The 23,345-nt window shown below is 45.0% G+C and overlaps 1 protein-coding gene across 1 annotated transcript; it reads left to right on the forward strand.

Moving 5' to 3' along the window:
- Positions 1-1,131: 1,131 nt before the first annotated feature.
- PRPS1 (phosphoribosyl pyrophosphate synthetase 1) lies at positions 1,132-23,329 on the forward strand. The gene is made up of 7 exons (XM_062183879.1): positions 1,132-1,408; positions 14,035-14,218; positions 15,216-15,314; positions 16,744-16,868; positions 19,481-19,654; positions 21,552-21,711; positions 22,263-23,329. The coding sequence occupies exons 1-7, from the start codon at positions 1,287-1,289 to the stop codon at positions 22,353-22,355; spliced, it is 957 nt and encodes a 318-aa protein (XP_062039863.1). The 5' UTR covers positions 1,132-1,286; the 3' UTR covers positions 22,356-23,329.
- The last annotated feature ends 16 nt before the right edge of the window (positions 23,330-23,345 follow it).

The raw sequence follows: 23,345 nt of genomic DNA on the forward strand, positions 1-23,345 counted from the left end.
ATAGAAATAAAATGTGGGGCCAATATTGTGGCATAGCCAGTTGAGCCACCTCCTGTGAAGCCAGCGTCTTCCATATGAGCGCTAGTTGGAGTCTCAGCTTCTCCACTTCCAATCCAGCTCCCTATGACAAGCACCTGTTTCTTTCACTGGAACTTTGCCTTTCATATAAATAAATAAATCTTTAAAAATTGCAACTTTCTCTTGCAGTGTCTCTGGGTAATTCAGGTGGCATGTCTTCAGTCACTCCTCCTGTGACTTGTCTTCTGGCAAAGATGGCAATGTGTAGTTACAAAAGGGCAAACAAGGCCTTGAATATGCCTGTGTTATGGGTGTCTCTCTGTGATGTTAAAGTGCTTTAAGGTCTGGCAATAGTGGAGGGTGGATTAAGCCTATGCTTGGGATTCCTGCATCTTTTATGTGAGTGCAGGTGTGAGGCCTGGCTACTTCCCTCCCATCCAGCTCCTTGTTAATAATGTGCCTGGGAAGCAGTGAATGATGACCCAAATAATTGAGTCCCTGCTACCCACGTGTGAAATGAGAATGGAGTTCCTGGCTCCTGGCTTCCACCTGGAGCAGTACTGGCTGTTGCAGCCATTTGGGGAGTGAATTCACAGATGAAAGATTCTTATTCTCATTCATTCTCTCTCTCTTTCTCTGTCTCCCCCCTCCCTCCCTCCGTCTGTCTCTGTATATGTCTCACTTTGCCTTTCAAGTAAATACATCTTTAGAAATAAAAGTGCTTTAATTCAGCGCCATTCTTATAGACAAAAATTGTGTTCAGAGACGCAAAATCATGTGGCTGCCATCCTGATAAACAGACTGTCTTTTAAAGGAAACCTTAAATCAGAACCAGGCTTACTTTCTTGCTGTGATGAAGGGGTAGAAAAAGCAAGCCTGGCTGATTTCCCGTTTGCACAAAGATCTGGTCCTATGCGTCACCAGCATCCCTCCACCCCCTCCCTTCACCCGCAGTCTAACGACTCCACGCTCCGCAGCCGGCTCGCCTCCCGTAGCCAATCAGAGAAGGGAGCGGAGGTAGGCAAGGGGGCAGCGCGAACTCCGCCCCTTTCTCCAGATTAGCCAATCAAGGAAGGGGGGGTAGGGACTTTCCTGTAGACCCCGCCTCGCTGGCGAGGGGTTATCTGGAGCCGCGCACCGGGCGGGAATCTAAGATGGCGGAGTAGTAAAGCGAAGCGGTTGGCATTGAGTCTCTGGGCTGGCTAAAATTCCGATCTCCGCAGCAGCAGTGATCACTAAGCGAAGAGTGCCTAGGGTCGCGGGCCAAGATGCCGAATATTAAGATCTTTAGCGGCAGCTCCCACCAGGACTTATCCCAGAAAATTGCTGACCGCCTGGGCCTGGAACTGGGCAAGGTGGTTACGAAAAAATTCAGCAACCAGGAGACCTGGTAAGGACGAAGTTGGGAACCCGATTGGATTTCACTTGGTGCGGGCGGCGTGGGGTAGGGGGATGGGGCCGCCGGGTGAGCTCCGAAAGACTGGGGGAGGGAGGAAACGGGCGCTCCCCGGCTGGCGTGGCGCGCGGGCTCTTTCCGTTATTTTACCTCTCGCGGGAGGGTCACGTTCATTTCTCTCTGTGCTGTGGGGTGGAGTCAAGATGGGGCATAAGGCGAAGCCGCTGGGTATGATAGCAAGGGAACGAGCCCCCAGTGCGGGGGTAGTGGCTCCCTAGAGCGACCGGAACGGACTGACGCTTAGCGTTGGCCGCGCAGACACGTGGCTTTGTCGATTTCACTGTTGAGCTACCAAGTTGGATTGGATTCGCTTCAGCATTTGGACTAGATTGCGCCGGAGAACCGAACGTACCTCATTCTGAGTCTTCCTGTTTTGTTTTGTTTTGTTTTCTGCAATGTAAGAAGTAGCTTTTCCATTCCAAATTAGCGTATCGGTTCGTTTTGGTATTGAGGGAAACTGATAAGTGTGGCGGGCCCTAAAATATTTTTTTTGGTGCTGAGGACTTCCCTTAGATTGATAAGCGTTGGCTTTTCACGGCTTTCGAATCATCGAGTAATGAGAGCCACGCTGAAGTAAAATCCAATTGATCGGCTCTGCATCCTTAGTAGCCGCTGGCTCAGCTTGAGCCATTCAGAAAGTGTCAGGGTACCTTAGTTCTGGAATCGGGTCGTTGACTGTCCTTCTTGCGGCGTGTGGTACACAAAATACAAAAGCGTATTTTTCAGTAGTAGTCTTTTCTGGACCTGTCTGCTTCCTTTAGTGCTGTGTGGGGAACTTGGGAAATAACTTTATACCTGAGTACTAAGATGCTTGAGGACAGATCATGTGGGAGACCTGGTTTTTGGAAAGAACATAGGAACTGTAATTTCAGTTTTCGTTGTCTGGCCAGTAAAACTCTCTCCCCCTTGCTTCCACCCACTACCTGCATCACCCCCACTATCTTAGAGATCATTTGGTTACCTGATTCTTTTAATGCCCCTCCTACTTAATGTTGACTTTTCTGGTTATAATAGCCGGGGTCTTGAAAAAGTTCAAGGAAAATGCATATTATGAAAAAACGCTATGAATAAAAGATTTTTTGTGCCCACATAAACTTATCTTTTAATGCCATTTACCAGGGAGTTTTTGAAGTATCCACATTAGGTGTACTTTGTGTTGTGTTGTCCGCACTGCTCACGCGGATGCAGCCTTCTGTTAAGGGGACAGTTTTCACCAAATGCTCAGTTAAATTTGTGAAGATTGCTTTGATCATATTGCTCGCTTTTTTTCTTTACACTGATTTCCAAATGTAAGTCCTCTTAGGTTTTTTAGACCCATCCAGTAAAAGTAATGGATAGCTCCTTCCTGGGTTGTTTTGCCACTGATTGTAATGGAAATCGTAGTTCGAACACAGATGCCCTCAAGTAGCCAGGCAATGCCTTAGTTAAAGAGAATCACAAGCTGCTGGCTTTAGTTTGGACCACACCACTTTACTAATGGTTTTAATAAATAAAACAAAAACAGGACTTGTGGCAATATAGTTAGAGAACAAGCATATTTCTTTTTTTTCTTTTCTTTTTTTTTTTTAACCAGGCAGAGTTAGAGAGAGAGAGAGAGAGAGAGAGAGAGAGAGAGAGAGAGTTATAGACAGAAAAAAAATGAGAGAGGTCTTCCTTCCGTTGGTTCACTCCCTTAAAGACTTACACGGCCGGCGCACAGCGCCGATCCGAAGCCGGGAGCCGGGTGCTTCCTCCCGGTCTCCCTTGCGGGTGCAGGAACCCAAACACTTGGGCCACCCTCCACTGCCCTCCGGGGTCACAGCAGAGAGCTGGACTGGAAGAGGAGCACCCGGGACTAATACCCGGCGCCCCAATCGGGACTAGAACCCAGGGTGCCGGCGCCGCTGGCGGAGGATTAGCCAAGTGAGCCGCGGCACCGGCCGAGGACAAGCATATTTCATTTAGAGGTTTTGTTTGGCCCCTGTGGTTATTAACTCCTTTTCCAAAAATATGAAACTTCTCCTGTGTTGATCCTTCCCCCCTCTGCATAATGCAGCCCCCCCACACCCAAGGCTGTATTGGGAGAGGGGAGGAGACCCATGGTGTTTTTTACTGTTTGATTTCAATTAAGTCCAACGTGGATAATTGCTGACTGGTTAGATTTCCTTGTTTCTGGCTTATTCGTTAGCTTTTTGGTTCCTTGGATATTCAGAAATCTTCCTTGAACACAACCAAATGTGTATATTGTCAATGGAGCTTCCCTTGGAAGTTGATTTTGCCATAGTGCAGAAAGTAGAACTGCCCTCCCAGTAACTCTTGGGATCGAAAGGTTATGGACAGGGCAACTCTGAGGGCTGTGGGTCATCAGATGGGGAAACTGCAGAACCCGTTCTAAAATAAAATAAAATAAAATAAAATAAAAACTTTGCTGTGGCAGTCTCAGGGGTTGATGCTGTATTGCACAGAGAAACGTTCCTTCTGAAATCAGGATCATCCTTGCCTTTTTGGTTATTGAGGAACCATTTATATTTATGTGTGTACTGTATATGTGTATTTAGGTATGCATACAGATGGCGATTAAAAAGGTACTGGAATCACAACCTGAGTTTGACTCAGTAATATAGGAAAAGAGGTCTTCAAAAATTCATGGGAAATGTGTTATGAAAAAACTGGATTTCAAATTAATATTTCCACTGAAATAAGCATAATTTAATTTTTCCATGTGCTTTTTTGAGGTAACCTTGTATTTACCCATCATTATTGTAAGGATTAAATGAGATAGAAGTTCTTAGAATGTTGTCTAACACGTACTAAGTGGGGCAATAAATGTTGGCAAGAAGGGGCATTAATGGTATTGCAGAAAATGTAAAATAGACAAAAGAAAAAAGGCATCTTTCATAATTCTGCCATCCAACAGAGACAGAGAGGTCTTACATCTCTTGGTTCACTCTCCAAATGGCCACAATAGTAACGGCTGGGATGAGGCCAGGTCAAAGCCAGGAGCCAGGAACTTACTCCATCCGGGGTCTCCCATGTGGGTGGCAGGTACATAAGTACTTGAGCCTCATCTGCCTCCTAGGGTTTGCATCAGCAGGAAGCTGGATCAGAAGTAGAGGCAGGCACGGGATGTGGGCACTCCAAGTAGCAGCTAACCCTGCTATGCTGCAACACCCACCCCTCACTTAGCTTTTAATTTCAAGGCTTTCAGATATGCTAACATTTTTTCTCTGTTCTTTTCAATATTGACTTAAAAATGGTTTTGTTTATTTGGTTATTCCTCTGTTGGCTGAGAAGGAAAGACAAACTTTCGTTGCCTAGGATTTTCCTAAGAACCTTAGCCTTTGGTTAGTTAATCCCATTTATTTTGTGCTTGCCAACATCTCTGGAGTCTGAGTTCTTGAGATTTTATTTTTTAAAGAATACCATCTGCCTTTTAGATTTACTTTTTCCTTTTTGTGATTCTTTAATGCCAATTGGATGTACTGATGTGCCTGATGCTAAAAGACAGGGAAAACTGAGGCTAGTTTTCTCACTCATTGAATAGATAGAGCTGGTCCTCTGGCCTCTCCAAAACAACTGTGAGAATGACTGGCCCAAAGCCATTTGGAGAACATTCGTTTAACCAGAGGGGGGGAACTAGGAATGTCATCCTCTAATCTGCTGAATTTGGTCTTTCTGCCTAATAGAATGTATTATGAGCAAACAGAGTTTAGACAAAACTGTTCTTCCGTCAGTTACTACCATAACTTACCTGTTGAGCTTGGAGGAAACCATACAAATATTGTTTAGATTTTTAAAGGATTCACTAGGCTATTTATTGACCAAACTGTACAAGGGTACTTCTAAAAGTCCATGGAAAATGGAACGAAAAGACATTTCTTTAGGTGCTCAAAAATTTTTTTAAAGATTTTTTAAAAACGTATTTGAAAGAGCAACAGAAAAATAAAGGAATTCAAGAGTTAATCAGTTTTGTTTCTCTTCAAGGAACTAGCTCTTTGTTTTATTGATTTTAAAAAAATATTTATGTGAAAGGCAGGGTGACAGAAGAAAGGAGACAGGGAAGGTGGGGGGAAGATATAAAAGATAGAGATAGAGGCTGGTGCCATAGCTCACTTGGCTAATCCTCTGCCTTGGGGCGCCGGCACCCCGGTCCTAGTCCCGGTCGGGGCGTCGGATTCTGTCCCAGTTGCCCCTCTTCCAGGCCAGCTCTCTGCTGTGGCCAGGGAGTGCAGTGGAGGATGGCCCAAGTGCTTGGGCCCTGCACCCCATGGGAGACCAGGAGAAGCACCTGGCTCCTGCCTTTGGATCAGCGCAGTGCGCCGGCCGCAGCGCGCCAGCCGCGGCGGCCATTGGAGGGTGAACCAACGGCAAAGGAAGACCTTTCTCTATGTCTCTCTCACTGTCCACTCTGCCTGTCAAAAAAAAAAAAAGAGAGATAGAGATAGAGATAGGGCCGGCGCCGCGACTCACTAGGCTAATCCTCCGCCTTGTGGCGCCGGCACACTGGGTTCTAGCCCCGGTCGGGGCACCGGATTCTATCCCGGTTGCCTCTCTTCCAGGTCAGCTCTCTGCTGTGGCCAGGGAGTGCAGTGGAGGATGGCCCAAGTCCTTGGGCCCTGCACCCCATGGGAGACCAGGAGAAGCACCTGGCTCCTGGCTTTGGATCAGCGCGGTGCGCTGGCTGCAGCGCGCCTGCCGTGGCGGCCATTCGAGGGTGAACCAATGGCAAAGGAAGACCTTTCTCTCTCTCTCTCTCTCTCTTTCTCTCTCACTGTCCACTCTGCCTGTCAAAAAAAAAAAAAAAGAGAGAGAGAGAGAGATAGGGCCGGCGCCGCGACTCACTAGGCTAATCCTCTGCCTTGGGGCGCCGGCATACTGGGTTCTAGCCCCGGTCGGGGCACCGGATTCTGTCCCGGTTGCCCCTCTTGCAGGCCAGCTCTCTGCTGTGGCCCAGGAGTGCAGTGGAGGATGGCCCAAGTGCTCGGGCCCTGCACCCCATGGGAGACCAGGATAAGCACCTGGCTCCTGCCTTTGGATCAGCGTGGTGTGCTCTCCGCAGCGCGCCGGCCGCGGCGGCTATTGGAGGGTGAACCAACGGCAAAGGAAGACCTTTCTCTCTCTCTCTCTCTCTCTCTCTCTCTCTCTCTCTGTCCACTCTGCCTGTCAAAAAAAAAAGAGATAGAGATAGAGATCAGAAGAGGAGTAACTAGGACTTGTCTGGAAGCAGCAGCTCAATCCCCTGTTATATTTCACCTCTTCATATATTGCCTGTCACTTAATATTTCAATTTAGTAGTTATAATTTTGGTGAGTATTCATGTTGAATATATAATGGTTTATATGCAACATTTATAATGTTAGGGCATTCTGAGTTTGTGTGGTTACTCTTCCCAGTAAGCTTTCTATGTTCTGGTATTTACTTGTTAGCATCCTCTCTTTCAGTTTGAAAAACTCCATTGTTTTTTATAATATAGGCTACGTGATGATAAATTCTCTCAGCTTTGGTTTGTAGGGAATGTCTGTCTCTTTCATGTTTCCTTGGCTAACAATTTTTTTCCTTTGCTACTATAGAAGTCTTATCCTCCCTCCTGGCCTTTAAGGTTTATGCTGAGATGTCTGCAGTCAGTCAAATTGGGACCCCTTTGTATGCTATTTGCTGCTTTTGTCTTGCAGCTTTACCCTAGAGAGCTTGACTATAATTATCTTGGATAGACTTGTTTGGGTTGAATCTAACAGGTGACCTTTGATCTTCCTTGTATCTGGATAATTGTTTCTTTAGATTTGGGGGAGTTTTCTGTCATTATCCCTTGGAATATGCTTTCTACCTATTTGGCATTCTCTTTTTTAAGAAAAATTTTTTTTCATTTATTTGAAAGTCAGAGTTACACAGAGATAGGGGCAGAGAGAAAGAGAGAGGTCTTCCATCCACTGGTTCACTCCCCAGATGGCCACAATGGGCCAGAGCTGCACCTATCCAAAGCCAGGAGCCAGGAGCTTCTTCCGGGTCTCCCATGTGGGTGCAGGGGCCCAAGCACTTAGGCCATCTTCCACTGCTTTCCCAGGCCATAGCAGAGAGAATGATCAGGAGTGGAGCAGCTGGGATTCAAACCGGCACCCATATGGGATGCTGGCACTGCAGGCAGCGGCTTTACCCATTAGGCCATGGCATTAGCCCTTTGTCATTCTCAAAGCCCTCTTAATCCAGTAGCAAGAATATTTGCCCTTTTTATGCTCTCCCATATTTCCCATAAGTTGTCTTCATTCCTATTGGTTTGGTTCTTTTTTCCCCTTCCACCTGTGTATTTTCAAGCAGCCTGTTTTGGATTCTTTCTGATTCTTTTGTTTAACACATTCTTCTATCACTGTCTTCACTCAGTGTACTTTTTATTTTAAGACTTTCTGATCGATTTTAATTACTTCCAATCGATCAAATTCCTCTGTTAGAATATTGAACCATTTCTCTTTTTCCTTAAAACGGCTATTTTGAAGTTGTCACCTGAGCATTTGGAAATTTTAATTCCTAGATAATTGTTTTTTGGCACCTTTGCTCTTTAAGTGAAGTGATGATTTCTCAGAAATTCTGAATGCTTGTTGGTGTATGTTGTCGTCGGCATGTTGAAGGACTAGCTAGGTAATCTGGCTTTCTTTGTGGCTGTCCTTCTAGAAATTCTCAGCAGTCTGCTTATTTTCTCTGGGCCTATGGATGCTTTTGCTATTTACTTCAGCACTAGATCACAACCTAAGTTGAGGCTTGCCCCAGGTCCACTGCTGATATGTTTTTACTGGTTCAGTCTTAAAATACTTCCCAAATTCAAATTTGTCCCAAATCTGCTGTTGATATCTTGTGCAGTATGAAATGGGGACTTGTCTACAAAGGGAATCTGCTCAATGCTGGCTTTGACCAGCCTGACACTGAGTGCTCTGATTCTTTGCTAACTGCCCAAGGTTGTGGGAGGGGGTTTAGAGGCAGCCCCTCAAGCTGGAAAAGTGCATTTTGAGTGGGTCACACCTGGGTCTTGTATACTGGTGTAAGGATGATTGTGGTAAATGTCAAAACAAATCTGTCATCAGAGTCGGAGCACAGGGCTCTCTGTCTGATACTGGAAGAAGTCCAGAGACTGTCCATGGACACTAACCCAGGGAGAGAAACTGTTAGCATCTGTCCAGCACTAGACCATACCAGCATAGTACTGAGTCCCAAGACACAGTCCTGTGGGTTCTTGCTGACTGCCCAAGGTTGGAGAGAGTGATAAAGTCTGACCTGCAGCTGGTCATACCTGGGTCTCACAGTCAAGGGGCCCCACAAAGTCCTGGGGGTGTCTGCGAGGCCTGCCCAAGGCAGATAGTGACACACTCTAGGTCTCTGCATGATGCTGGGTGAGTCTGGAGGCTCAGTCTGTGAGCATTCTGTTCAAGGTACCGTCCTAAGCTCCCTTCTCATGCCTCTTTTTGCAAGATTTTATGTATTTGAAAGGCAGAGTTATAGAGAGAAAGAAGGAGAAAGAGAGGTCTTCCACCCACTGGTTCAGTCCTCAAATGGTTGCAATGGCCTGCACTAAGTCAGCCTGAAGCCAGGAACCAGGAGCTTCATCTGGATCTCCAATGTGGGTGTAGGGGCCCAAAGGACTTGGGCTATCTTCTACTGCTTTTCCAGGCCATGACTGTGACTCTTAAAACAAGGCAACAGGGGCCAGCACTGTGGCACAGCAGGTTAAAGCTACTGCCCACAGCGCCTGCATCCATATGGGAGCAGGTTCGAGTCTCAGCTGCTCTAGCCATCATGGCCATTTGGGGAGTGAACTAGCAGATGGAAGATATATATCTCTCTCTCTGTCTGCCTCTCTGCCTCTCTCTCTCTCTCTCTCTCTCTCTGCCTCTCTCTGTAGATCCACCTTTCAAGTAAATAAATAAATCTGTAAGAAAAGGAAACAATACAGTTGTGGCATAGTGGATAAAGCCACTGCCTGAGACATTGGCATCCCATATGAGTGCCAGTTCGAGTTCTGGCTGCTCCACTTCCAATCCAGCTCCCTAGTCATGGCCTAGGAAAAGCAGCAGAAGATGGCACAAGTGCTTGGGCCTCTGCCACCCATCTAGGATACCTGAATGAAGCTCCTGCCTCGTGGCTTTGGCATGGACCAGCGCTGGCCCTTGCAGCCAATCTGGGGAGTGAACTGGCAGATGAAAGATCTCTTTCTCTCTCTCAAAAATAAATAATCTTAAATAAATCTTAAAAAAAGAAATAAAGAAAACAATGCAGCTAGCCTATATTCTTTGGACTGACCACAGAGGTACCATTGTTTTCAGATACTTTTTTGAGGTCAACTTTCTCTGTGGGCTGAGGTCATGGTTTACTCAAGTATGCACAAGGTATAATAATCTACTTTTTGTTAAAATTGAATTTTGAGATAATTGTGGATTTATATACAATTTTAAGAAATAACACAGAGATCCAGTATACCCATTACCCAGTTTCCAGCCATAGTTTTTCTAAACTGTGGTGTTTTTTTTTTTTTTGCAAAATTATACTATGATGTAACAACCAGCATATTGACATTGATGTAGTCAAGATTAAATGGCCTGTCACCACAGAATCCTTTCTGTTGCCCTGTTGTAACCACATCCACCTTTTCTTTTGCTGCACCTCTATTTTTATATTCCCTTTGTCTGGTTTTGGTATCTGAGTAACACCAGCTACATAAAATGAGTTGGAAAATCTCATTGTTTTCCTGTGAAAGACTATAGAAAATTGATGTTTTTTTTTTAAATTATTTATTTATTTGAAAAACAGAGTGACAGAGACAAATAGATCTTACATGAGCTTGTTCACTTCCCAAATGGTCACAATAGTCAGGGCTTGGCCAGGATGAAGCCAAGAACCCCATCCAGGTCTCCCATGTGGGTGGCAGGAGCCCAAGTACTTGGATCATCATCTGCTGCCTTCCCAGGTGCATCAGCAGAACAGTGGATTGGAAGCAGAGCCACTGGGACTCGAACTGGCACCCCTTTTTGGGATGTTGGCATCATAAGCAGAAGCCTAAGCTGCTGTGCCTTAATGCTGGCCTCTTGTGTTGTCCAGTGAGACTGGTTTTGTTATTCTATCTATATATTTATCATTTTTACTAATTTCTCTCCTAATAACTAGCTTTTTGTTTCATTGACTTTTTTCTGTATGTTCCTGTTTTCAGTTTCATTGATTTCAGCTCTTAGGATTATTTTCTTCCATCTGATTGTTTGGGTTTATTTTGTTATTTTTCTAGTCTCTTTTTAAAATTATTTATTTATTTGAAAGGTAGAGCTTCAGAGAGAAAGAGAGACAGACAGACAGACAGAGAAAGAGAGATCTTCCATCTGCTGGTTCTCTCCAAATGGCCACAACGGTTGGAGCTTGCCAGGCCACAGCCAGGAGCCAGAACTACTTCCTTGTCTCCCACATGAGTGCAGTGACCCTTGGTCTTGGGCAATCTTTCACTGTTCTCCCAGGCCATTAGCAGAGAGTTGGATCAGAAGTGGCACCTATATAGAATGCCAGCATTGCAAGTGGCAGCTTTACCTGCTATGCCACAATACCAACTGCCTCTTCTTGTCTCTTGATAGAAACTTAGGTTGTACACTTGAGCAAGTAACCTACTTTTAACATAAGAATCCATAGAATAGGGGCTGGCGCTGTGGCATAGTGGGTAAAGCTGCCGCCTGCAGTGCTGGCATCCCGTATGGGCACCTGTTCGAGTCCCGGCTGCTCCACTTCCAATCCAGCTCTCTGTTATGGCCTGAGAAAGCAATAGAAGATGGCCCAAGTACTGGGGCCACTGCACCTACCTGAGAGACTGGGAAGCCGCTCTTGGCTCCTGGCTTCAGATCGACACAGCTCCGGCCATTGCAGCCATTTGGGGAGTGAACCAGAGGAAGGAAGACCTCTCTCTCTCTCTTTCTGCTTCTGCCTCTCTCTAACTCTGCTTTTCAAATAAAAAAATCCTTAAAAGAAAAAGAAGCCATAGTATAAAACATTTCTTGAATTCAGTGCCTGTGTTATCTTCAGATATCTCACTAATGATTTTTCTTTTTATATTGGCTTCCAGGAATCCATTTTATTTTGATGTTTATAAATTTTCATTTACTTAGTTGAGAGGCAGAGAAAGAAGAAAAAGCATTCTGGTCCACCTGCTGGTTGTATTCCCTTTATTAAGGCCCACAGCTGCAGAGCTGGGGCCCAAGTTGGGGCTGGAAACCCAGTCCACATCTATGTGGGTGGCAAGAACCCAACCACTTGGGCCATCATCAGTGCTGCCTCCCAGGGTTTGCATTAATGGGAAACTGGAACCGGGAGCTAGAGACAAATATCAAACTCAGATACTCCATCAAATAATGGGATATGGGCATCTCAACCACTAGGTCAAGCACCTACCCTTATTTCCATTTGCTTTTATTTTTCTTGCTTTACAATACTAAGTAACCCCATTCTTTAAAAACTATTTAGTTATTTATTTAAATGATAGAATTACAGAGTTAGAAGGAGAGCTCAAGAGATCAATCTTCCTTCCATCTGCTGATTCAGTCCAAATGGCCACAAAGACTGGGGCTGGACCAGGTTGGAGCCAGGAGCTTCATCCAGGTCTCCCACATGGGTAAAGGGGCCCAAACACTTGGGCCATCATCCATTGCTTTCTCAGTTACATTAGCAGGGAGCTGGATTGAAGTGGAGCAGGTGGAATTAGAACCAGTGCCCACGTGGGATGCTGGCATCACAGCTGGTGTCTTAACTTGCTGTGCCACAACACTGCCCTCCACCATTCTTTTTTTAAAATATTTATTTGAAAGATAGAGTGCCAGAGAGAGAGAGAGAGAGGGAGATCCTGCATCCACTGGTTCATTCCCCAAATGCTTTCAACAGACAGGGCTGGTCCAGGCTGAAGCCAGGAGTATGGAACTCTATCCAGGTCTCCCACATGGGTGGCAGGGACCCAAGCACTTGGGCCATCATCTGTTCCCAGGATGTGCATTAGCAAGAAGCGGGATAGCCAGGACTCAAACCAGTGCTCTCATGGTTTCTGGATGTCCTAAGAGGCAGCTTTAACCCACTGAGCCACAGTGCCATCCTCTAAATCCATTCTTTTTAAAAGGCAGGATCCCTTCAATAGCTTCTTAGATGAGAAAGGAATAAATCAGTAATTATGTGCTATATCAGCTTCTTCTGGCAATAGAATTAGCTCTGCTGGTTTTGACCTAAGTCCTTTTCCCAGTGCTCCTTGAAGTTCTTTGGGGAGAGAGTGGTAAGGTAAAAGTGATCGTGACGGGCATAGAACAATAAGTGGTTCCTGAAGCCACACAGAAAATAGTGGGTAGAGTGAGAAAAAGTGCAGATCTTTTATTTAATAACTCCATTGCCTTTTCACTTGAACAAAAGTTTTTCTCTTCCTTCATAGGGGTTATCACCAGTTCTGACGTACTCCTTGTTTTCTGTATACACACACCTCACCTCACCTAAAGGATTGAGAAAATGGTGCTGCCTTGAGGTGTAATTGAGGTGATTTTTTTAATAGGTTATAAATTTTGAGGGGTGAGGGGATAGGTGTTTAGCCAAGATATAGGCTCCTTAATGACATTATGAGCCACTTATTTATAAGTACTTTAATTTTTATTTATTTATTTATTGAAAGTCAGAGTTACACAGAGAAAGAAGGAAAGGCAGAGAGAGGTCTTCCATCTGCTGGTTCACTCCTCAAATGGCCAAAATGGCTGGAGCTGCACCGATCTGAAGCCAGGAGCCAGGAGCTTTTCCAGGTCTCCCACACAGGTGCAGAGGCCCAAGGACTTGGGCCGTCTTCTACTGCTTTCCCAGATGACAGAAGAAAGTTGCATTGGAAATGGAGCAGCTGGAACTTGAACCCGTGCCCATATGGGATGCTGGCACTGCAGGTGGCAGCTTTACCCGCTGTGCCACAGCGCCGGCCCCTATAAGTACTTTAGATTGGATAGTACTAATGTTATCCAATCTTCACATCATGTCACATGTAGAAAATAGTAATTTTTGTATAGTGCACATGAGTAAAGTGAAACAAAGTGTTTCTGGTACAGGCGTTCCTTTGGAGGATTTTCTGAAGTCTGAGGGGATCGGTAGCTGGAAGCCATTCACCGCACGCTAGTGGGGAAGCATGCTTTTTAGACCTTACCTTGTGTAGACATCTAGTGTAGTGCTTAAAATCTTTTTTTAAAAATAGATATATTTATTTACTTGAAAGAGTTACACAGAGAGAGGAGAGACAGAGGCAGAGAGAGAGAGAGGTCTTCTGTCTGCTGGTTCACTCTCCAGTTGACCTCAACAGCCAGAGCTGTGCCAGTCTGAAACCAGGAGCCAGGAGCTTCTTCTGGGTATCCCACGCAGGTGTAGGGGCCCAAGGACTTGGCCCATCTTCCCACTGCTTTCCCAGGCCACAGCAGAAAACTGGATCAGAAGTGGAGCAGCCAGTTCTTGAACTGGTACCCATATGGGATGCTGGCACTGCAGGCGACGGCTTTACCTGCTACACCACAGCGCTGGCCCCCCAAAAATCTTTTTTTAATGTTGTCTTTTTTCCATTGTAGTGTGGAAATTGGTGAAAGTGTACGTGGAGAGGATGTCTACATTGTTCAGAGTGGTTGTGGTGAAATCAACGACAATCTAATGGAGCTTCTCATCATGATTAATGCCTGCAAGATTGCTTCAGCTAGCCGGGTGACTGCAGTCATCCCATGCTTCCCTTATGCTCGGCAGGATAAGAAGGATAAGGTGGGAATAGAATCTTTTTTAAACGATGTGTTTATTTGAAAGGCAGAGCTAGAGAGAGACAGAGATCTTCCATCTGCTGGTTCACTCCCCAAATGGCCGGGGCTGGGCCAGGCCAAAGCCAGGAGCCAGGAACTCCACCTAGGTCTATCATGTAAGTGGCAGAGGTCCAAATACTTGGGCCATCTTCCGAGGCTTTCCCAGGCATATTAGCAGGGAGCTGGATCAGAAGTAGAGCAGCCAGGACTCAAACCGTTGCTCATGGGATGCTGGCATCTCAGTTGACAGCTTAACCCACTGTTCCACAATGCTGGCCCCAGAATTCGTGTTAAACAGGGGAAGCAGAAACAACTTGCCTGAAGTCCCCACCCCCACCCCCAAAAATCTGTAGCCATCAGATACATAGTTGTAGGGTATTTTTAAATAGATATTAGCCTATCTTCAAAATAGCAGACATAATAGGTTTGTATAAAACAACACATTTATAGTCTGTTTTATTCAAGTCATACATATGTGATTTTCAGTTAGCTCACTGGTTTTTTTAAAAATATTATATGAAAGACAGTTACACACAGAGAGAAATCTTCCATCTGTTGATTCACTCCTCAAATGCCCACAACATCCAAGCAGGACCAGGCTGAAACCAAGAGCCAGGAACTTCATCCTGGCCCCTGCCTGTGGGTGGCAGGAACCCAAGTACTTGGGGCCATCTTACACTGCTTTCCCATGTACATTAGCGGGAGCTGGATTTTAAGCAGAGTAGCTGGGACTCAAATGGGCTCCCATATAGGATGCTGGTGTCACAGGTGGTGACTTAACCCGCTAAGCCACAACACCAGTCCTGTTCTAGATTATAAGCTGTTCAAAGGCAGTGGTTATATCTATGAATTTCTTGGTAGTACAGTGCTTAGGTACATGATAAATAAATGTTTCTTAAGCAAATGAATTGCTTTTTGATTTGGATTTTCGGTTTTCCTTTAATTTCCTCCCCTCCATCTAGAGCCGGGCTCCGATCTCAGCCAAGCTTGTTGCAAACATGCTATCTGTGGCAGGCGCCGATCACATCATCACCATGGACCTACATGCATCTCAAATTCAGGTATCAGTGGAAGCCAAGTACTGGGAGTTAGAAAGGTGGGGGGAGAGGATTGATAATCCTGAAGACTGCAGAGAAGCCAAAAATTGCCTCAGAACAGCCCAATCAACACCTTAAGCAAATTTTATAATCTTAGTTATTTGTGGTGGTTAGACAGGGAGGCAGTCTGGCACCACTGGGGAAGCATGGGCTTTGGGATCAGACCTCATCTGAATACTGGCGCTTATACTTAAGGTTTTGTAACCTTGGGCAGGTTATTACCTCTCTGAACACTTGTTTCATTATTGTGAATTTAAAATGGTATTAAACTTGTACTATAATGCCTGGTACGGTAATGGTAAGTTCTCAATAAATGGGATATGTTATCTTTATTGCTCGTGTTCAGAGTGTTAAATTGAGAGCCACAAATGTTGAAAACTACTTGCCAGTTTATGCTAGTTGCATAGTAAGGAGAGTGAAACACCATCTTTATTTTGTACTTTTAGAAGAGATTTTCAAATCATTATCACTTAGATTTGTGGCAATCCAGTGATTACATAGGACAGGAGATTTGTACCCATTTTATAGAATGAGAACAACTTAATCGAAAAATATAACTAATTTTTATTAACTAGAATTAAAACATAGACATCCTTCTAGTTATTCTTTATGACCATTTATTATGAATAGCTTCCACTAAGTTTATATACCCTAGCATCTCCCTAACCAGTTCAGCAGTTAGCTTTTATACCTGAACACATCAGACCAACATTTAGACGCATGGAACATGGTTTATTCGCCTTTGAATCCGCGTGTTACCCAGGCAGTTTTTTTTTTTTTTTTGACAGGCAGAGTTAGTGAGAGAGAGACAGAGAGAAAGGTCTTCCTTTTCCGTTGATTCACCCCCCCAAAATGGCCATCACGGCCGGCGCACTGCAGCCGGTGCGCTGCGCCGATCCAAAGCCAGGAGCCAGGTGCTTCCTCCTGGTCTCCCATGCGAGTGCCGGGCCCAAGCACCTGGACCATCCTCCACTGCCTTCCTGGGCCACAGCAGAGAGCTGGACTGGAAGAGGAACAACCGGGACAGAACCGGCGCCCCAACTGGGACTAGAACCCCAGGTGCTAGCACCGCAGGCGGAGGATTAGCCAAGTGAGCCGTGGCGCCGGCCAACCTGGGCAGTTTTTATGAACTCTGCTGAACTTGGCTGTTCTTCACCAGGGCTTGCTTGTGTTCCTATGGTCACTTTGGGTTGGCTTTGCTGATCTTGCCTGGGGTCCCGCAGCCAAGATTCCAGAAGGCTGTTTTTACACTCTACATACTGAGCATGCCTTCCTATTAGTTTGAATGGCACAGTGAGATCTTCTCTGGGCAAGTTACTCCTTTCTTTGTGTTGGGATTTATAAATGGAAAAGAAGGAAAATGAAGCAGAACTGATTCAGCTTCCTCCTACAGGGCTTTTTCGACATCCCAGTCGATAATTTGTACGCCGAGCCAGCTGTCCTGAAGTGGATCAAGGAGAACATCTCAGAATGGAGAAACTGCACAATTGTCTCACCTGATGCCGGTGGAGCTAAGAGGTGTGGTTGAGATGAATATTGTTCCGAATGTACTAGAAAAAAATCTTTCAGGCAATTATGTGTAGTAGTCCAGTTTTTCATTATTATAACAAAACTGAATCTACCTGAATCAGTTAGCTTAGAAAAAGTTTGTTTCGCTACACTTGTGGAAGTTCAAGAGCAAATGGCATGGTGCAGGTTTGGCTCTGATGAGGGATCCCTGACAAATCAAATGGTGGGGCATGTACCCAGAAAGGCTCACAGTGTGAGCCAGGAAATGGGGAGTCGGGGGGGGGGAGCAAACTCCGACTATTAAAAGCCAACCTTCTTATGAGAACTGCCTTCCTGGATGTGCCTTGGCGAGCTGTGGCTCTCCCGTTAGGCCCCGTCTCCTAAACATCCCACTTCTCCCAGCAGTGCCACCCTGGGTACTGGGCCTTTGGGGAGCATTCTACTTGTAAGCCATAGCAGCTATGTCAGAAAATAATTTAATTTTCCTTTTTGATCTGAGTGGCAGTTTTTGAGTACTTCAGAATGGATGTCCCAGGAGTTGGGACACAGATTGGGTGTGGTTTTACTCACTCCTCTTTGTCTTGAGTCACTGCTTGGTGGACAAGAACAAAAAGGCGCACTAAATAGTGTGACTGTAAGCCACATTAGTAACTTGGCACTACAGAGCTAACACTGGTTATAAACCTAGTTAGAGAAGTAGGAAATTTGGCTTTCTAATGAATGGCTTATTAGCAGAAAAGTTTTACACACTTCTTACAATGGTGATGGTTATACCATTTCGATCCTTGGGATTTAAATATTATGCAAGAAAGAAAATACTAAAGTGCAGACCTTAAAATCTCAGACCTTAAAATTTTAAACAACTGATTGCCAAGGATTGCCAGTTGTAGTGCTTTATAACTTGGATGGCGCAGACTCAAAGCTCCTGATTTTGTTAGTGGATTACTTGCTAGTATACATTCAGAAGTATGACACTTGTTCTTCCGGTTGTGGAAATAGAATGAAGAACTGCAAAACACAGATGATTAGGAAAAGCTAATTGAGAACTTTGTAAAGGCCATTCAACTCTTAATGTCTGCTTTCCATGACCCCTTGATTTCAATAACCTCAGCAGAAAACAGATAAGCCGTGAACTTGGATTCTGTTTTCAGTCAGATGTTTGGTTTAGTGAGTCCCTTAGTAGTACTAGAATCAGCCTGAAAAACATCCCCCTACTGGCAGTTGTCATACTTGCCTTCATTTGTTGAGCATTATTTTATATATTACCATGAGACTTAGAAAAGTCATGTTTGAAATAAGCAGAATTTTCTTTCCAAAGTTACACACAGGAAAACTGCCTTCAATAGATGATTTATTGCTACTTGATGATTTTTTCATAATTATCTGACAGTGATTGAGTATTTTCCAAATGAGTCACTGTCACTTCTGTTTTGGCAGGGACTGGGGAGTAGGTAGAGAGCCCCATGCATTGTGATTTGCACGGTCGTGGTTCTCCACTCAAGGGACTAGGGAGCTACTTTTCTAGTTCTTTTTATGCTTTTTTGATCTCTGAGTTTGCTGACCACTGAGTGTGGATAATTGGAAACTCTTGAACTAACTGATCATGCATCTGCCTTGGATAAGTAATCATTCCAAGCAGATTGGCTAGTATAACACTATGTACCTAAGCAGAGTAACAAGTAACAGTACATTTAGATCAAGGTACAATGTCACCTAGGTTGTGGTTCAAACCTTACTAAGGTGGCAGGCTTTTCCCCCCTCCAGAAAAAAACCTCAAATATGTGACCGGGGCCACAAGGGAAGTATGACATAATGCAATAGTTGGATCAGTGCTACCTTCAAAATCAAGACAAGACCCAAAGCACGGGCCTCTTCTTCACCCATGACAAGAGTGACACAGGATAGCATGGAGGTACACATGGCTAGGGCAGCTCACTGTCATTTATGCTGAGTGGATTGATGCTTCAGTGACTTGTGTGTGGCTCATTATCACATTACATGTGTGGCACATTATCCGATTTGTCTTCTGTGCCACTTTGACTAGTTTGGCTTGAACAAGAAAAAAATAAAGTTCTCTTTTCCCTTGTGCTATCAAGTGAGACACAGTCTTTGGCTAGTTAATTGTCAAAGCTTTCTTTCTGGAATTTGTAAAAGGGACTCGCAGGCTTGGTGTCTAGGTACACTGGCAGTTGGATATTTTGCCACCATCACCAAGCGCAGCTAGGGAGGCATGGGTATTGGAATGTATTGGATATTGCCCCTCTGTCACCTCACATACCACACCTGTGGTCACAAGTGTACCTTAACAGGACTGTCTGTGCACTTCCATTTTTTGCTTGAATGTGTAGCACTTGTACATATTTATGGGGTACGGTGTGATACTTCAAGACACTATACAACACGTAGAGAGCAAATCAAGATAATTAGCATTTCTGCCTCCTTATCATTTCTTTGTTGGGAGCTTTCAAGGCCCTCTCGTGCCAGTTCTTCAGAAAATGAATAATGGGGTATTGTGAACCGCAGTCACGCCCTGGTGCTGTGGAACGCCAGAACAGGTCCCTCCCATGGAACTCACATACATTGTAACTTTGAACCCTCCCCCCCCTCCACCTGCTTTGCAGAGTGACCTCCATTGCAGACCGGTTGAATGTGGACTTTGCTTTGATTCACAAAGAGCGGAAGAAGGCCAACGAAGTGGACCGCATGGTGCTGGTGGGAGATGTGAAGGATCGAGTGGCCATTCTTGTAGATGACATGGCTGACACTTGCGGCACAATCTGCCATGCGGCTGACAAGTGAGTGCAGAGTGGTGGGGCTGAGGGTTAGAAGTGAAAAGTTAGCAAGTGCTGTCTGAATGCCCTTCAGCTTGCCAATTCTTTCTGAGGGGTTAAGTAGCTTTTGGAGATTTTCATTACTCTGGGCTTGAATTATAATACTTATAAATTGTGTTGTTTTTAATATGTTCTTAGTTTTGTTTCAATATTAATTAGACTATATAGAAGAATTTACCATTTTGACTATTTTTAAAGATCTATTTGAGGGGCCAGCGCTGTGGCGTAGGTAGGGTAAAGCTGCCGCCTGCAGTGCTGGCATCCCATATGGGCGCCGGTTCGAGTCACAGCTGCTCTACTTCCAATCCAGCTCTCTGCTATGGCCTGGGAAAGCAGTACAAGGTGGCCCAAGTCCTTGGGCTCCTGTACCCATATGGGAGGCCTGGAAGAAGCTCCTGGCTCCTAGCTTCCGATCGGCACAGCTCTGGCCGTTGTGGCCATCTGGGGAGTGAACCAGTGGATGGAAGACCTCTTTCTCTCTCTGCCTCTGCTTCTCTCTGTGTGTAATTCTGACTTTCAAACAAATAAATAAATCTTTAAAAAAAAATTATTTGAGGGGCTGGCACTGTGGCGTAGAAGGTTAATAAACCTCTGCCTGTAGTGCCAGCATCCCATATGGGTGCCAGTTCGAGTCCTGGCTGCTCCACCTTGACCCAGCTTCCTGCTAAAGTACCTGGGAAAAGCAGTGGAAGATGGGCCAAATGCTTGGGCCCCTGCATCCGTGTGGGAGACCTGGAAGAAACTCCTGCCTTCTATCTGCCCCAGCCCCAGCCATTGTGGCCATTTGAGGAGTGAACCAGCAGATGGAAGATCAATCTTTCTTTCTCTGCCTTTTAAATAAATAAATAATTTGAAAAGCAGAGGGAGAGAGAAAGAGAGAGATCTTCCATTTGCTGGTTCACTTCCCAAATGCCCACAGCAGTAATGTCTAGGCCAAGCTGAAGCCAGGAGCCAGGAACTCCAACCATATCTCTTATTTGGGTGCAGGGGCCCAAGCAATTGGGCCATCTTTCCCTGCTTTCCCAGGCACATGAGCAGGATTGGAAGCAGAGCAGATGGGATTCGAACTGGTGGTCCAGCATAGGATGCAGCACAGTGCCAGCCCCCATGTTAAATTGAATGATTCAGTGGCATTGAATTTCACAACATTGTATAGCCTCATCACTCTTTCTAAAAGTGTTCTTAATTATCCTGATTACTTTTGATAGTTTATTACAACAAGTTAAGGTAGAATTCCAGAGATCTGAACAAACAAAAAATGTATATGTGCAGGTACTTCAAAAAGTTCATGGAAATGGAATTAATAAGTTTATTTTGATGAAAAATTTTGAAAAATTATAATTTTCTTTAATTTTTTGTGAACCTTTTGAAAGGCTTCTCATACATGGATTTCAACATTTTTTACATCAAATAAACTATTGTTTATTTATTTGAAAGGCAGAGTTAGAGAGGGAGAGATAGAGATCTTCCATCCACTGGTTCAGTCCCCAAATGGCCACAATGGCCAGGGCTGGGCCAGACAGAAGCCAGGAGCCAAGAGCTGCTTCCAGGTATCCCACGTGGGTGCAGGGATATAAGCGCTTGGGCCATCCTCTGCTGCTTTCCCAGGTGCATTAGCAGGAAGCTGGATCAGAAGTGGAGCAGCTGGGACTCAAACTGGTGCCCATATATGGGACTGGCATGACAGGCAGTGGCTTAACCCACTGACCACAGCGCTGGTCCCCAAATAAACTTTTAGACCAATTTCCAAGAACTTTTTTTCTGATGGCAGCCCACACAGGCTAATACACTCCTTCTCCCTTACTCACGTTATTTTCTGACAAGTAAGATTAATCCAAATCAACTTTTTTTTTTCTTCTAGACTTCTCTCAGCTGGAGCCACCAGAGTTTATGCTATCTTAACTCACGGAATCTTTTCTGGTCCAGCCATCTCTCGCATAAACAATGCATGCTTTGAAGCAGTAGTAGTCACCAATACCATACCTCAAGAGGACAAGATGAAGCACTGCTCCAAAATACAGGTGAGCTCAAGACTCTGACAAAACAGGCCTTCACAGAGGGTCAAAAAGGTGTTTATGTTAGGCAGATTAGGTGTCTGGATTCTGAAGATTTCCTTCTTTGGTTTTGAGGGTTTAGTCTGTCATTGGGATCTGTGATCCAAAAGTTAAAAAAACAATCATCTGTTTAAAAGTTCCAATTGCTAGACCTCACGACCTGTGGGGGATGGGAGATTCTATGCTTAACAGGTTCTCTTAGTGATTTGTTACACATTACAGTTTGCAAGTCCATGCTTTATAGGATGCGTTTGTCTTACTCTTAACCTCTCACCTCTTGTAGACATAATGTGATCCTTTAAGCTGATTGTATACTCCCTATGGGTGCCCATAGGGGAAGCCAGTGTGGTAGGTGGTGGCTTTACCCGCTATGCCACCTGAGTGCAGGTTCGGGAGGGGAAACTGCCTAGCGCAGCAGTTCTAGGAGGCAGGGCACCCGCTGTGCTCACCCTGTGTCCATGAATGGGCCAGCCATCTCTGCATGCGGTACTGACCTGCGGCCTTCCTTCCCTTTCTAGGTGATCGACATCTCCATGATCCTTGCTGAAGCCATCAGGAGAACTCACAATGGAGAATCTGTTTCCTATCTGTTCAGCCATGTTCCTTTATAATAGTGTAACTTCTGAGGCTTTTTCAAAATAAAAAACCCCACCCCTTGTTTTGCCCTTGGTATTTGAAGACACCATCAGCAGAAGACTCAGCTTGCTCCCAGCGTAGTTGTCTACATCCCATATCGGGTATATTAGAGCTTGTCCTAAAACGGGGGAAGACAGATTGAGATGACCTGCCAGGACTTCCCACCTGCCTCCTCTCACTCTGGCTCCCCTGATGAGTTTGTTGTGAGCTTTTGCAGCCTTAAGTACAGCTCAGCTGCTGCAAGTGTTCAGACTTTTGAGGGTGTTATGCAGGGACCTTTGGAGGTGATGGCGGGTGCTCAGACTACTTTGCATGTGAATGTTTCAGGCTTGCTTTATGTCCAGAACAGTTAGCAACAAAGCCAACCCCTGTACAGGCTCTTCAAGGTCTATAAGAGCCCTGGGCAACCCTAAACCCAGTCTGGGAGCTGAGCAGCCTGTAAGGACAGAGCGGGCAGCTCAACTCGAGCAGCTGTTAGGTAGGATCCGAAGCAGGGCGGGATAGCCCAGTTCTGCAAATGCTTCTTGGGAGGAAGCAGCCTGACCCATCACCATCTCGCTTGACTGTGTAGCTTCAGTTCTCTGTATCTGTTCCTTTTGGTTTTGGCTTTACCGTCAGTCATCTTTTCCCTTCTCCTGGCCAAATATACTCTTGGGCCCAAGTGATCATTTTATCATGTCTTCTGGAAAGAAAACTTAACTTCCTGCTTTGTAACTGCTCACATTCAGATTAGATGATTTTGCCATAGTTTGATCTTCCTTGGCCTACTACCACTGTGGTCGTAGGTTTTAGGTGATATTGTAGTGCCTTTTGATTAATTTAAGTATTTAATTGTCATCTTCCTTGGATCTGTTTGGCCTCTCAAGTGACCCAAGATATCTGTTTAAAAGATTGATGTGATTATTGTCTCTTTTTAGATGAATTTAATAAAACGTCTGTATGTGTGCGATTTGGAGTCTATATCA

The sequence above is a fragment of the Lepus europaeus genome, chromosome X (assembly GCF_033115175.1).
Source record: "Lepus europaeus isolate LE1 chromosome X, mLepTim1.pri, whole genome shotgun sequence".
NCBI classification, from domain to species: domain Eukaryota; kingdom Metazoa; phylum Chordata; class Mammalia; order Lagomorpha; family Leporidae; genus Lepus; species Lepus europaeus.